The following is a 14923-nucleotide window of genomic DNA, read 5'->3' as shown; positions in this document are numbered from 1 at the left end:
GCCCCAGTTTACTGGATTTCTAAGTAGAGATAGGCAGTTAATGGGATTTGGACTTGAAGGAAGAGACCCAGGCTAGAGCTAGGTGTCTCTGTCCATTTGGTGTTTGCAGCTGTGGAACTAAGTGGGGTCATTAAGGAGTGAGTGCTGCAGAAAGGGAAGAGATTTAAGGACTGAGTCAGGATCATGAGGGATCAGCAAAAAGGGAGGAAGAGAACTGAAAGCCATTTGAAGAAAGTAGTTAGTTTTGCCCTGTGCGGATAGGCAGAAAATGAGGACTGAAAGTGGACCAGTAGATTTCATAAATAGGAAGGTAAGTTGGTTGACTAGTAGATTTGATAATAGGAAGGTAGGTTGTTGGCCTTGAGCTGCTTTGGTGGAGTGGTAAGGATAAAAACCTGATTGGCATAGATTTAGAGAAAATGAAAGACAGGGAGGAAGGAATAGCAAGTTTAGACAGTACTTTCTGGTGGCTTTGCTCTAAAGGGGAGCAGAGGTGAGGCAGTAGCTTGAGGGAGTGTGAAGTCCAGAGGTTTTAAAGTTAGAGAAATTATGGGGCGCCTGGGTGGCTCAGTGGGTTAAGCCGCTGCCTTCGGCTCAGGTCATGATCTCAGGGTCCTGGGATCGAGTCCCGCATCGGGCTCTCTGCTCAGCGGGGCGCCTGTGAGGTTCCTCCTCTCTCTCTCTGCCTGCCTCTCTGCCTACTTGTGATCTCTCTCTGTCAAATAAATAAATAAAATCTTTAAAAAAAAATAAAGTTAGAGAAATTACATCATATCTCTGGTAATGGGATTGTTCTGTGAGGGGGGAACATGATACAGAGAACAGGGGGAGAATTGCTGTAACAGTGTCCTTGAGTCCTTGAGGAGTTGGGATCTTGTGTACAAGTGGCTTAGATAGGAGCTTTGCCTGTTCATCCTCAGTACACAGGAGGAGGACAGAGTACCTGGTAGGAGGATGTAGGAATTCTTTTTTGATTGTTCTTACTATCTTGGTGAAATATGGAAGGTGAGCTGAGAGAGGAGCCTTGGAAGCCTTGAGGAATGGAATTGTCTGGGTGACTAGGGAATTAAGTGGGTACGGAATTGTCATTGTGGTAATATTGCCAGGCAGCCCAAGAGCCTACTTCAGTGAGACTGGTTGGTGTGGTGTGGTTGTGTTTTTGTGTATAACTCTCTGGTACTGGTATGGAAATACATAAGCAGAGTTGGATTAATCAGGAAGGTTTTGCCAGGTGAGTACCGATGACAAAGAGAAGTGGGTAAATGGACCATAGGATCTACTCCAAGTAAGGAAACAAAACTGTAGGGGTGAGTTGGATCACTGTTTTGGAGATCCTAGTGGGGCTGAAGAATTGTGGATTCAGGCCTGAAGGGAACAAGCTAGGAAAGGAGGGAGTTGCTGCCTGGATGTTGGAAGAGATGTGATTGTTATCCTTAATGGTCTAGATGTAGAGCAGTGCTGTCCAGTAGAAATGCAGGCCGCATAAATAATTGAAACTTTTCGGGCGCCTGGGTGGCTCAGTGGGTTAAGCCGCTGCCTTCGGCTCAGGTCATGATCTCAGGGTCCTGGGATCGAGTCCCGCATCGGGCTATCTGCTCAGCAGGGAGCCTGCTTCCCCCTCTCTCTCTCTGCCTGCCTCTCTGCCTACTTGTGATTTCTCTCTGTCAAATAAATAAATAAAATCTTTAAAAAAAAAAAAATAATTGAAACTTTTCTAGTTGCTACATTAAAAAAGTAAAGAAATGGTAAAATTAATTTTTATGTTTTTACCCAGTATAGCTAAAATGGTATTTCATGTGTGGCACTGGCAAGTAGTGGTTGCTGTATAGGATGGTACAGATCTAGATGGTATGTCTTGGGAACTGAGTGCCTGAGGTGGAGTGGAGGGCAAGCTAATTGGAGGAGGTGAGGGCCAAAGAACTGAGCAGTCAGTGTTTTGGAAGGATAAATTTTTTTTTTAAAAGATTTTATTGATTTATTTGACAGACAGAGATCACAAGTAGGCAGAGAGGCAGGCAGAGAGGACCGTTGAGCAGAGAGCCCGATGGGGGCTTGATCCCAGGACCCCAGGATCAGGACCTGAGCCGAAGGCAGAGGCATTAAACCACTGAGCCACCCAGGTGCCCCTGGAAGGATAATTTATCAGGAATTTTGATGGGCAATATTGGAGAGGGTGGCAGTGGGCCAACTAGGATAACAAGGTGATGATTGAAGGTTCAGAGGATTTTGCTGAGTGAGCACAAGCTCTTATGTAGGATTGGGGCATTGAGGGTAGAAGACTGATGAGGGGATAGAAGAGCCACATGGAAATGAGCATCCAGGGGATGAGACAACAGATGACTGGAAGTCCTGAGCTTCCTGTGGTGAGTTACATAAACAGTGGGAGGTGTGGTCTCCTGGGATCTTTTGTTGAGATGAAAGGAAATTGTTTATGGTTTGCCACTTAATTATAAGGGTCCTGTACTTTGGTTTATATGCGTTGGATATGTCAGGCCATTTGGTTGCCTCTGCAGTGTAAGGTATTTTTCACCATATCCCTTTCTGTACTCTTTAGATTTTCTTTTTTAATGATTTTATTTATTTAGAGAGCGAGCATGAGCAGGGGGAGAAGAGGGAGAGAGAGTTTCAAGCAGACTGTGTGCCGAATGTGGAGCCCGAGTGGGGTTCTATCTCACAACCCTGAGATAATAACCTGAGCCAAAATCAGGAGTTGGATGCTTAACTGACTGAGCCACCTGGGCATGCCTGTATTCTTCATGAAGTGTAGGTGCTGTTTACTAATCTCTAAATTTGACTAAGTAACAAACGCTTTAAATTTGCTTTTCCTTTGACCTAGTAATTCCTACTATACATTCAGAAGAAATAATTGTACGTGGCCAAATATTTGTGCACAAAGATCTATCCAAAAACAGGTTTATCATAACATTATTTTGTTACAGAGGAGAAACTATGAACAGTGTGTCCTTCATGGGGCATTATAGTATACTTCTATGATGTAGTGGTATATAGTCATTTAAAGTGACTATATGCTAATATGACTGATGTGGCAAAGTGGTTTTTTTTTTTTTTTTTTAAAGATTTTATTTATTTATTTGTCAGAGACAGAGGGAGAGAGAGCGAGCGAGCACAGGCAGACAGAGAGGCAGGCAGAGGCAGAGGGAGAAGCAGGCTCCCTGCCGAGCAAGGAGCCCGATGTGGGACTCGATCCCAGGACTCTGGGATCATGACCTGAGCCGAAGGCAGCTGCTTAACCAACTGAGCCACCCAGGCATCCCGGCAAAGTGTTTTTAACATCAGATAAGATACGGATTAGGAAATGGACTAGCTGGGGCATCGGGGTGGCTCTGTCATTAAGTGTCTGCCTTTGGCTCAGGTCATGATCCCAAGGGTCCTGGGATCGAGCCCCACATCGGGCTCCCTGCTCTGTGGGAAGCCTGCTTCTCCCTCTCCCACTCCCCTTGCTTGTGTTCCATCTCTTGCTGTGTCTCTGTCAGATAAATAAGTAAAATCTTTAAAAAAAAAAAAAAAAAAAAAGGAACACACTAGCTGACTTATATAAACAGGTATCTTCCATTTCAGTTTGGTAATGTTAAGAGAACCAAAAAAAGGGGCACTTGGATGGCTCAGTTGGCTAAGTGTCTTTCTGCAGCTCAGGTCATGATCCCAGGGTCCTGGGATTAAGCCCCACATCAGGCTCCTTGCTCGGTGGGGACCCTATGTTTCCCTCTCCCTTTGCCTACTGCTTCCCCTGCTGTTCTCGCTTGCTCTCGGTTAAAAAAAATAAATGAACCTTTTTAAAAAATTTATTTATCTTGTTTTTTAAATTTATCTTCTTTAAAAAAAGATTTTATTTATTTATTTGAGAGAGAGAGAGCAAAAGTAGGTAGAGTGGCAGTCAGAGGGAGAGGGAGAAGCAGGCTCTGCTGAGCAGGGAGCCTGATATGGGACTCGATCCCAGAACCCTGGGATCATGACCTGAGCCGAAGGCAGAGGCTTTAACCCATTGAGCAAAAACAGGGGCGCCTGGGTGGCTCAGTGGGTTAAAGCCTCTGCTTTCGGCTCAGGTCATGATCCCAGGGTCCTGGGATCGAGCCTGGCATCAGGCTCTCTGCTCAGCAGGGAGGCTGCTTCCTCCTCTCTGCCTGCCTCTCTGCCTACTTGTGATCTCTGTCTGTCAAATAAATAAATAAAATCTTTAAAAACGAAAACAAAAACAAACTGAAAAAGCCCAACATGATTTCTTCCATCTTTGTGTGCAGTGGTATTTCTCCCATGTGGTTTCTTGCCACTTTATAAACTTCTTCTGAATCTGCCGATTGGGTTTATTTCTGGACATAGAGGTAGTCTGCCTACATGTTCTAATTCTGTCAGTTTTAATTAACAACGAATAGCAGGGTGTGTCTTAGACAGAAGGGCTCTGGCAGGATCCTGAAGCCCATGGCAGTTAGCAGCTGCCTGCGAGCCACCTCCAGAGTATAGTTCCACAGACTCGCTTTTGCCAGAAACAAACCAAAGAACAGGTAGCTAATAAGAGTGAAGGTGTCGGAGTCCTATGGGACTGTCAAAAGACTAATCCAGTCAATAAATCTTTGTGCTTCAAGAGAGCCAGAGGAGTTCTGTTGGATTTTGTCACTTAATGGTTAATTGCCTTTTCACAGGGCAGGCTGAGCAGTTTAAGTAATTGTATGTTAAAGGCTCTGTTCCCCCTCTGTTTACTTTAAGCCTGTGTTTCATTTAGTTAGCATTTTAAGCTATGTAGAAGGAGGGATTGTGCTAGTTTCTGCTATAAGTCAGTAATAAACTGAAATGCTTGATTCTTTTCTGTTCTAGGTAGCAGAGGCTCAAAGGGCAGAGTTTAGCCCTGCCCAGTTCTCTGGTCCGAAGAAGATCAATTTGAACCACTTGTTGAATTTCACTTTTGAACCCCGTGGCCAGGCGGGTCACTTTGAAGGCGGTGGACATGGCAGCTGGGGAAAAAGGAACAAGTGGGGGCATAAGCCTTTTAACAAGGAACTCTTTTTACAGGCTAAGTGAGTATGTCAGCTCTTAGGATGAAAGTGCAGTTGAGCCTCTGGGCAATTGCTGGAGCTGAGAAGCAGGTTTTATTTCTTTAGAAGCAGCTTCTTTTATATTATTTCATGTAAAAATTTATTTATTTATTTGAGAGAGAGAGAGAGCAGGGTGAGGGACAGAAGGAGAATCAGACCTCCCCTCTGAGCAGGGAGTGTGACACAGGGCTCCATCCCAGAACCCTGGGATCATGACCTGAGCCAAAGGCAGACGCTCAGCTGACTGAGCTGCCCAGGTGCCCCAGCAGAAGCTTCTTTTAAATTGCTGTGGGAGAGAGGTAGAAAAGGATTTGATTTGGTTCTTTTTCTCCTCTCTCTCTCTTTTTGAGGGGGGTGGCAAGTGTTGAAAAACAACTTTTCAAGCGGATGTTATTGGTGCTTAGAAGAAGATATTACTTAAATATATTAATAAATGCTAAAATTAAATAATGCTTTCGTGTCATGATGTTGTAAAAGTTTTCTTCTGAATTGGACCCAGATTTAAATTTTATTTTGGTAATTTGTACAAAATTTTATTTTGGTAATTAGGTAATTTTTTAGCCACTTTTGAGACTCCGCTTCCTTCTATAAAGGAGGAAAATGAATGACAGGTTGGAGTGTTTGGCATATATTTGCTCAAATACTGATTGCCTTTTGTTTCCTTTTGTGTGTCATTAGTTATAATGTAAGATTTGACCTTGGATCTAGACTCAAGTAACTGATTAGTACTTTATGTAAATTGGTAATCAAATGATTGAGTGCGAATAGGCTTTCTACTGCATTGAAGATTAGCTGTTCGCCAGGGTTTCTCACAGGGCCAAAGGAAACCTGGCTTCCTCCTGACTGATGGAGTCATAGTCTGGGTTAATTTTAGACCAAGGGAGGCCTACATCAGCTTGGCTGGGCTTGGGAACAGAAGAAACAGAGTTCATGGATTTAGACTCCTTTCTTCTTGCCAAGCTCTGGATTCCCTCCAGAGTCAGGGCTAAAAACTGAGGCTGAACTCCTAGTTCTGTGCTTCACAAACCATGGCTGCTAATGGCGTGTATTTGATTACTAAGTGAAGGAAGTAAATGACTTTTTGGTGATGGCATGTCGGTGGATTCTGACAGTCTGCCTTTTCCTTGTCTTTTTCCCTGTTTCCAGCTGCCAATTTGTAGTGTCTGAAGACCAAGACTACACAGTTCATTTTGCTGATCCTGATACCTTAGTCAACTGGGACTTTGTGGAACAAGTGGTGAGTAGTTCAGCTATGTGGGGGAGAGAACTAAAGAAATGGACCATGTGACACAGCAGCTGTTGGCTGGTTTCACTGTTGATATGTTTTTCTGCATGGCCGCACTGTAGACATTCCCCAGAGATCAGTGCTGGTTTCTCCTGGAGTTTGTTTTGTGCACTCCTATTGGCTGGCCTGCAGGATTGGGAAATTGGAGGACTCTCATCTAAAAGGTATATAAAAGCAGTGCTATCTACAACCTCTCCTGAGAAGAAGTAACTAGGGAAATAGATGAAGAACTCTGGTTACCCTCCTGACCTAGAATGGGCTCATGGATATGGCTTCATTGGTAGCCATTTGTAGTAATCTGTTAGGCCTCAGTCTTGTGGCAGGTGAATGAGCCACTAGCTGCACTGCTGTCTAAGCCACTGCTGCATTTTGTTTTCTGTTGAAGTTGGGAGCTTTGGGTATTCTCTTGCTGCTCTTAGCTTACAGAGATGTAGAATACTTTTCAAAACTAAAGGCCTTGGGGCACCTGTGTGGCTCAGTGGGTTAAAGCCTCTGCCTTTGGCTTAGGTCATGATCCCAGGGTTCTGGGATCGAGCCCTGCATTGGGCTCTCTGCTCAGCTGGGAGCCTGCTTCCCTTCCTCTCTCTCTGCCTGCTTTTCTGCGTACTTGTGATCTCTGTCTGTCAAATAAATAAATAAAATCTTTAAAAAAATAAATAAATAAATAAATAAATAAATAAATAAAATCTTTAAAAAAACAAAACCTAAAGGCCTCAAAGCCTGGCTTCCCATTAAGTATGAAAATTCATAAAATCATCAGAAAATGACGAGTCCAGGGGCACCTGGGTGGCTCAGTCGTTCGGCGTCTGCTTTCGGCTCGGGTCATGATCCTGGCGTTCTTGGATAGAGCCCCATGTTGGGCTCCCTGCTTGGCGGGGAGCCTGCTTCTCCCTCTCCAGCTCCTCCTGCTTGTGTTCCCTCTCTCCCTATCTCTTTGTCAAATAAATAAATAAAAATCTTAAAAACAAAAAAGAAAATGACGAGTCCTGTGAAGCCTAAGTTTTATATACATTGGCTAAAAAAAAAAAGAGAGGCATAGAAAGTGAAAATCTCATTGACTTCTCTGTTGGAAAATTACTGGTACCTTACTTCTTGATATTCTGTATGCCTTTGTGTATGTGTGTATATCTTTTTTTTTTATAAATGGGGTCATAGGGGTGCCTGGGTGCCTCAGTTAAGGGTTTGCCTCGGCTCAGGTCACGATCCCAGGATCCTGGGACTGAGTCTGACATCGGGCTCCCTGCTCAGTGGGGAGCCTGCCTCTTCCTCTTCCCCCTGCTTGTGTTCTCTCTCTCTCTAATAAATAAGTAAATAAAATCTTTTAAAGAAAGTGGGATCTTATATTGATTTCTGTCACCTTTTCCCTTTGTGGAACCCCTAAAATACTTGTGTACTTATTATATATGTTTGTGTGGGTGTGTGTGTATACATACATATATTTTTTAAGATTTACTTACTGGGGCGCCTGGGTGGCTCAGTGGGTTAAAGCCTCTGCAATCGGCTCAGATCATAGTTCCAGGATTCTGGGATCAAATCCCGCATCAGGTTCTCTGGCTCCCCCTCTCTCTTTCTCTCTTCCTGCCCTTCCACCTACTTGAGATCTCTGTCAAATAAATAAATCTTTTTTTTTTTTTTTAAAGATTTTATTTTATTTATTTGACAGGTGGAGATCACAAGTAGGCAGAGAGGCAGGCAGAGAGAGGAGGCAAAGCAGGCTCATCACTGAGCAGAGAGCCCGATGCGGGGCTCGATCCCAGGACCCTGGGATCATGACCTGAGCTGAAGGCAGAGGCTTTAACCCACTGAGCCACCCAGCCGCCCCAAATAAATAAATCTTTAAAAAAAAAATAAGATTTACTTACTGAGAGAAAGCATGCACACATGTGTGCACCTGGCATGGAGCGGTTAGGGAGAAGGAGACAGGCAGACTCAATGCTGAGTGGGGACCTGATAAATAGGACTTGATCCCAGAATACTGAAATCATAACCTGAGTTGAAATCAAGAGTGGGGTGCTTATGGGGTGGCTCAGTTGGTTAAGTGACTGCTTTGGGTTGGGTCGTGATCCTGGAGTCCTGCATCAGGCTGCCTGCTCAGTGGGGAGTCTGCTCTTGCCTTTGACCCTCCCCTGCTATGTGCTTTTTCTTTCTCATTCTCTCTTTCAAATAAATACAGTCTTTTTTAAAAAAAAAAAAAGCGTAACTGACTGAACCACCCAGGTGCCCCTTGTTATTATATTAAACCATTATTGTGGGTTCCTTAATGATATAAAGTGTTACTGTATATCTACTTTTTTATATTTATGTTTATATTTATATTCATATACATGTATGTGCATTTTTAGAAAAAGATTTTATTTACTTATTTGACAGAGAGAGAGATCACAAGTAGGCAGAGAGGCAGGCAGAGAGAGAGGGGGAAGCAGGCTCCCCACTGAGCAGAGAGCCTGTTGTGGGGCTCCATCCCAGGACCCTGAGATCATGACCTGAGCTGTAGGCAGAGGCTTAACCAACACTGAGCCACCCAGGTGCCCCTGTATCTGCATTTTGGAACACTTCTGTGAAGATGTGTTGAGTAGAAATGTACAGAGCTGTGATGGGAGAGGAGAGAGAGTTTTTTTTTTTTTAAGATTTTATTTATTTATTTGACAGGAAGAGAGATCATAAGTAGGCAGAGAGGCAGGCAGAGAGAGAGGGGGAAGCAGGCTACCCACTGAGCAGAGAGCCTGATGCGGGGCTCGATCCCAGGACCCTGAGATCATGACCTGAGCCGAAGGCAGTGGCTTAAACCACTGAGCCACCCAGGCGCCCTGGAGAGAAAGATTTTAACTTTGACAGCCCCATGTCAGTTTGAAAGCAGTGTAACTTGTGGCGTTATTTTGTTTCAGCGTATTTGTAGCCATGAAGTGCCATCTTGCCCAATATGCCTATATCCACCTACTGCAGCCAAGATAACCCGTTGTGGACACATCTTTTGCTGGGCATGCATTCTGCACTACCTTTCCCTGAGTGAGAAGACCTGGAGTAAATGTCCCATCTGTTACAGTTCTGTGCATAAGAAGGATCTCAAGAGGTGAGATGGAGGCATTTAATAGATTAGATCCCCCTTCTGCTGACTCCTTGCTCTTTTCCATCTAAATGTCCGTGTTACAGTGTTGTTGCCACAGAGTCACGGCAGTATGTTGTTGGTGATACCATTACAATGCAGCTGATGAAGAGGGAGAAAGGGGTGTTGTTGGCTTTGCCCAAATCCAAATGGATGAATGTAGACCATCCTATTCATCTAGGAGGTGAGTTCTGTTAATTTAGGGGGCAAATAATTTTGGGTACATCCTTCAAGGCTATTGTGAGTATATCTTTCCATTAGAAATTGAGCCTTTGAGCAGGCTATTTCTATCATTTCCACATCAGTTTTAGGATTCTGGTAGGTTAGAGGGGAGTTTACAGAGTGGCTTAACTCTCTGCAAGTTTCAAGTATGGTTTTAAGTATGGCTCAGTTATATATTTTAATTTTTTTAAAGGTTTATTCATTTATTTGAGAGAGCATGAGGAGAAGCAGGCTGTCCACTGAGCAGAGAGCCCAGTGCATGGCTCAGTCCTGAGACTCCAGGATCATGACCTGACCCGAAGGCAGCTGCTTAACTGAATGAGCCAATCAAAGGCCCTCAATTTTTCGTTTTGTTGAAATAGTGGCTGGTCTTGAGGATTCCACAGTCAGCAGTCTGCGCACCTGTTGTTCAGGAACTCAGTAGTCTAGTAGAAGAGACATATGGTGGCCAAGCAATTAGAATAGAATGTGAGAAGTACTCACAGTGGGGAATGTGCACAGGGTTTTATGTCCTGCATTCCATGCAGAAATGAGGTTTTTTTTTTTTTTTTAAAGATTTTATTTATTTATTTGACAGAGAGAGATCACAAGTAGGCAGAGAGGCAGGCAGAGAGAGAGAGGAGGAAGCAGGCTCCCTGCTGAGCAGAGAGCCCGATGTGGGACTCGATCCCAGGATCCTGAGATCATGACCTGAGCCGAAGGCAGCGGCTTAACCCACTGAGCCACCCAGGCGCCCCTAGAAATGAGTATTGATTAAAGTGGCATTTCAGTATCTGGGCTAAAGATACTTCTCAATAAATAGTATTCAAACAGTTGAGTCTCGTGGAAAAAAAAAACATAGATTCCTGTCTCATACCATTCATAAAAATCAACTTCTCATGGATTAAGTAATCAAATTTTTAAAAATTTAAAATTTTTAAGAAAAAATATGGGACAGTATCTTTATAAATGCTCAGGTATGGATGAATTTTTGAACCAGGATAAAACCGTATAGATGTTATAAAAGAAAAGCTAAATAAATGTGATTTTATAAGAATGAAATCTGACAAGATTCCTTAAAGTCAACTGATGAAAAACTAAGGGAAGATTTATACATTTTTAAATTAACTAATTAGTTTAAAGATTTTACTTGTCAGGGAGAGCAAGTATTCTATGAATTATATTAACAAGCTGGGCTAAGCATGTACAAAGCATTTTCCAGAAAGGGATATTGGAATCCTTCCCAACAATTATAAGAGATTTAATTTTGCTAAGAGTTATGCAAATCAAAATGGCTATCAGATTGACACACATAAAAAAGAGAAAAAAACATTGGGAACACCAGGTTTCACGGGGGTCGGATGGGTGGGGAAGGAAAATGAGTTTCTTGGTGGTCTTTTGATGGGAGAAGTTTGATAGTATTTAAAGTTTTGCGGTAGGAAAGGAAAATGAGGTCTTTTGAGGGGAGAAGTTTGATAGTATTTAAAATTTGATAGTATTTAAAATATTTAAAGTGATAGTATTTAAAGTTTGATACTATTTAAAGTATTTAAAGTGCACAGGGGCACTTGGCTGGCTCAGCTGGAGGAATGTGGCTACGATTGTGAATTTGGACCCCACATGGGGTGTAGAGATTACTTAAAAAAACAAAACAAAACAAAACAACCCACAACCTTTGATCCAGCATTTATACTTAAATATCATAAGGAAATTATTCGCACCAAGGAGCATGTATAAGGATTTTTTTGTTCCAATGTAATATAAGTTGACAATAAGCTAAATGTTCCATAAGGAATTTACTCAAAGTAGAGTGTATTATTCTGTGGAACACAATACAGAAGACAAAAATTAGGTCTCTGTGAGGCACCTGGACGGCTCAGTGGGTTAAAGCCTCTGCCTTCGGCTCAGGTCATGATCCCAGGGGTCCTGGATCGAGTCTCCCATCGGCCTCTCTGCCCGGCAGGGAGCCTGCTTCCCCCGCCCCTCTGCCTGCCTCTCTGCCTACGTGTGATCTCTGTCAAATAAATAAATAAAATCTTAAAAAAAAAAATAAATGAACATGGGTATAAATGTATAGAAAAAGATTTGATGACTACATATTGAAATTTGTAAATGGTTATCTCTGGGTGGGTACTAGGATGGGAGGGTGGGGAAATGGTATTTCAAGGGTTTCTCAAAAGATAATATTGTCTTAAACTTTTGAAAAAGTACAGAAAATATGGGAGAGGGAAGTTAAGGAAATAAATCCTCCATGATCCTTTTATGCAGAGGTACCCCAAAATTCTAGATTTTTTTTCTGTGCATGTATACTTCTGCAAGATTAGGATTAAATTTTCTAGTTTGGTGTCTGCATTTTATTCATGTAATGTGAGTATTTCTACGTGTTAATAAATGTCCTCAGAAAACCATTTTTATTTAAAAAAATTTTTTTAAAGCTTATTTTTAAGTAATCTCTGTATCCAACATGGGGCTCAAAAGCACGACGACCCGGAGATTAAGAGTCGTGTGCTCTCCCAATTGAGCCAGCCAGGTGCTCCCAGAAAACCATTTTTAATGTCTGCAAAATTCCCTTTAGTGAATATGCCCTCATGTTATTAACTATTTCTGTATTATTGGACATACTGGTTGGTTTTATTTTTGGTATTATAGATGATGTAATTATTGAATATTGTTCGGCTAAATTTTTTTTTAACTGCATTTTTTGTTTTCTTAGATTACTTACAAAATGGGGTCAGAGTTAGAAACCTTGTATTAAGGTCATTATTAAATTGTTTTTAGAAAATTATGCTAAATTACTTCCATCTTTACAACAAAGGTATGTGTAAAAGTTGCTGTGTAGCCAGGCGGTTGCAAAGCTTTGAATGTTCCATTTTTGTGATCTTGCTGGTTTTCCTGTAGATGAACAGCACAGCCAGTACTCCAAGTTGCTGCTGGCCTCTAAGGAGCAGGTGCTGCACCGGGTGGTTCAGGAAGAGAAGGTAGCTCTAGAGCAGCAGCTGGCAGAGGAGAAGCACACTCCCGAGTCCTGCTTTATTGAGGCAGCTATCCAGGAGCTCAAGGTAAGCCAATGCCCTGGAAACAAGGTAGAGTGGTGGGGATAAGTTACCTCAGCCCCACATTTATGATAATGAACAGGGAAAGGCTAAAAAAGACAGTTTGCTCTGGGATTTGGTAATGGGAGGAAAGGGCTGACGTAGTGGGGTTTTTTTGTGTGTTTTTTTGGGGTGGTACCTAGTTTTTTTTTTTTTTTTTTTTTTAAGATTTTATTTATTAGGGGGAGAGAGAGTATGAGAGGCGAGAGGGTTAGAGGAAGAAGCAGATTCCCCACTGAGCAGGGAGACCATTGTGGGAATCATCCTGGCATTCCAGGGTCATGACCTGAACTGAAAGCAGTTGCTTAACCAACTGAACCGCCTAGGTATCCGGTACCTAGTGGTTTGTAAAATGCTCTCTGGAGCTGAAAGAAAGAAGTTAAAATGATCTTGGAGTTAATTGAGCCACTGAAGTCTCTTTGATTAACTACGTTCTGAGTTAAGAAAACTCAGTGTTTCTGGAAACTTTGCTTTCTCTGGTCTTCTCTCTGGTGGTCTAGACTCGGGAAGAAGCTCTGTCAGGATTGACCGAAAGCGGAAGGGAGGTCCCTGGTGTTGTGCCTGCTCTGGAACAACTGGTGCTGATGGCTCCCTTGGTGAAGGAGTCCGTTTTTCAACCCAGGAAGGTTAGTGTGTCCTTCTTAGAGGCTAAATGGCTGCTGTTCTTCAATGTTGCTGTTTAGGTGGCAGGTGCTGGACTTTGTGGGGAGAGGGGGTGCTGTGAGTATTTTCTGTGTGCTTATTAGTTCTTTACCCAAGGATGTTCAGTCAGTGACAGCTAAGGAAGACATCCGGAGAACTTGGTTCTGGTGCCTACCTTGCCACATAAACTTTCTTTTGATATAGAGTTTGTCCCAACAGGGTGTGCTAGAGTATCTGTCTGCTTTTGATGAAGAGACCACCGAAGTTTGTTCTCTGGGCTCTCCTCATCCTCTTGCTCTCCCTCTGGTGGAGGAAGAGGAAGCAGTGTCTGAACCAGAGCCCGAGGCCTGTGATGACTCAGAGTTAGCAGATGACAGTTTGGGAGAGGGGACCATTTGTACTGAGTCCAGCCAGCAGGAGCCCATCACCAAGCCAGGCTTTACACATCTGAGCAGCTCTCCTTGTTACTACTTTTATCAAGGTGAGTGTCCCTGAGAGGAGGGCTGGGTTGCCATGGAGAGGTTTCAGTGAGGTGACCTGTCCTCTTAGCAGAAGGAGGTATTGCTGCTAGATGTGGGTGCTTGGGTCTGTTGTGCCTTTGGCTTTGGGGAGGGAGAGGCAGGCCTAGCTGTGTGCGGGGCCCTCGCTTGAGGACCCGCCAAGATTGCTGTGTGAGAGAACCGCTTGTCTTCAGCGGAGGACGGGCAGCACATGTTCCTGCATCCTGTGAATGTGCGCTGCCTTGTGAGGGAGTACGGCAGCCTGGAGCAGAGCCCGGAGAAGATCTCAGCGGTGGTGGTGGAGATTGCCGGCTACTCCATGTCCGAGGTAAGGTCCTACCTGCCCCAAGGGTTACGGTTCTGGGGTGCCATCAGAATGATCTCTTTGACACGGGCCTAGCCAGCCCATGCACCCAATCCTTCAAGGATCGTAGCTTTTGTATTTAAGTCTATTTTTGTCACTGATAATTGTCCCTGCAAAGTTTTTAGAGATTAAACGATGCTCCCTTACCATGTTGGGTTTCTGGTAGTCACTACTGCTCTCTGCTCAACAGGTTCATTTATTGTGGTTTGGGAATATAGATGTCTCTCACTTTCATTCAAAATGAGTTTGTTTTTATCGTTTTCCTTATGGCTTGGGAAAAATGTCCAAGGAATCGAAAAGTTCTTGGAAGCTCTACACTAGGTTATACAAGCTTGAAATACATTTCTTTTTTAAGATTTTTAAAAAATTTTTATTTATTTGACAGACAGAGATCACAAGTAGGCAGAGAGGGAGGCAGAGAGAGGAGAGAGGAGGAAGCAGGCTCCCCTGCTGAGCAGAAAGCCCGATGCGGGGCTCGATCCCAGGACCCTGGGATCATGACCTGAGCCGAAGGCAGAGGCTTTAACCCACTGAGCCACCTAGGCGCCCCTTGAAACACATTTTTGGCTTAGCAGACACATGTTAATTATTGTCTGATAATTTACATATGTGTTTTTACCCTTTGAGAGTTACCCCTGTGTTGATCACAAAATTTGTTACAAGCCTCAAAATAAGAGACTTATTGAGT

The 14923-nt window shown here is 43.3% G+C and overlaps 1 protein-coding gene across 1 annotated transcript in view; it reads left to right on the top strand.

Annotated features, from left to right (window-relative positions):
• Nucleotides 1–14923, top strand: part of RNF10 (ring finger protein 10) — a 41201-nt gene that overhangs the window by 17405 nt on the left and 8873 nt on the right. The window contains exons 3-10 of the mRNA XM_044244139.1: nt 4831–5030; nt 6195–6285; nt 9219–9403; nt 9484–9620; nt 12536–12696; nt 13230–13355; nt 13591–13852; nt 14066–14199. Of these exons, the coding sequence (XP_044100074.1) occupies nt 4831–5030; nt 6195–6285; nt 9219–9403; nt 9484–9620; nt 12536–12696; nt 13230–13355; nt 13591–13852; nt 14066–14199 (1296 nt within the window). The remainder of the gene's footprint in view (nt 1–4830; nt 5031–6194; nt 6286–9218; nt 9404–9483; nt 9621–12535; nt 12697–13229; nt 13356–13590; nt 13853–14065; nt 14200–14923) is intronic.

Source organism: Neovison vison, chromosome 3 (assembly GCF_020171115.1).
Source record: "Neovison vison isolate M4711 chromosome 3, ASM_NN_V1, whole genome shotgun sequence".
NCBI classification, from domain to species: Eukaryota; Metazoa; Chordata; class Mammalia; order Carnivora; family Mustelidae; genus Neogale; species Neogale vison.
The sequence above is the reverse complement of the archived record's forward strand: the minus strand, read 5'-3'. Positions and strand labels throughout refer to the sequence as shown.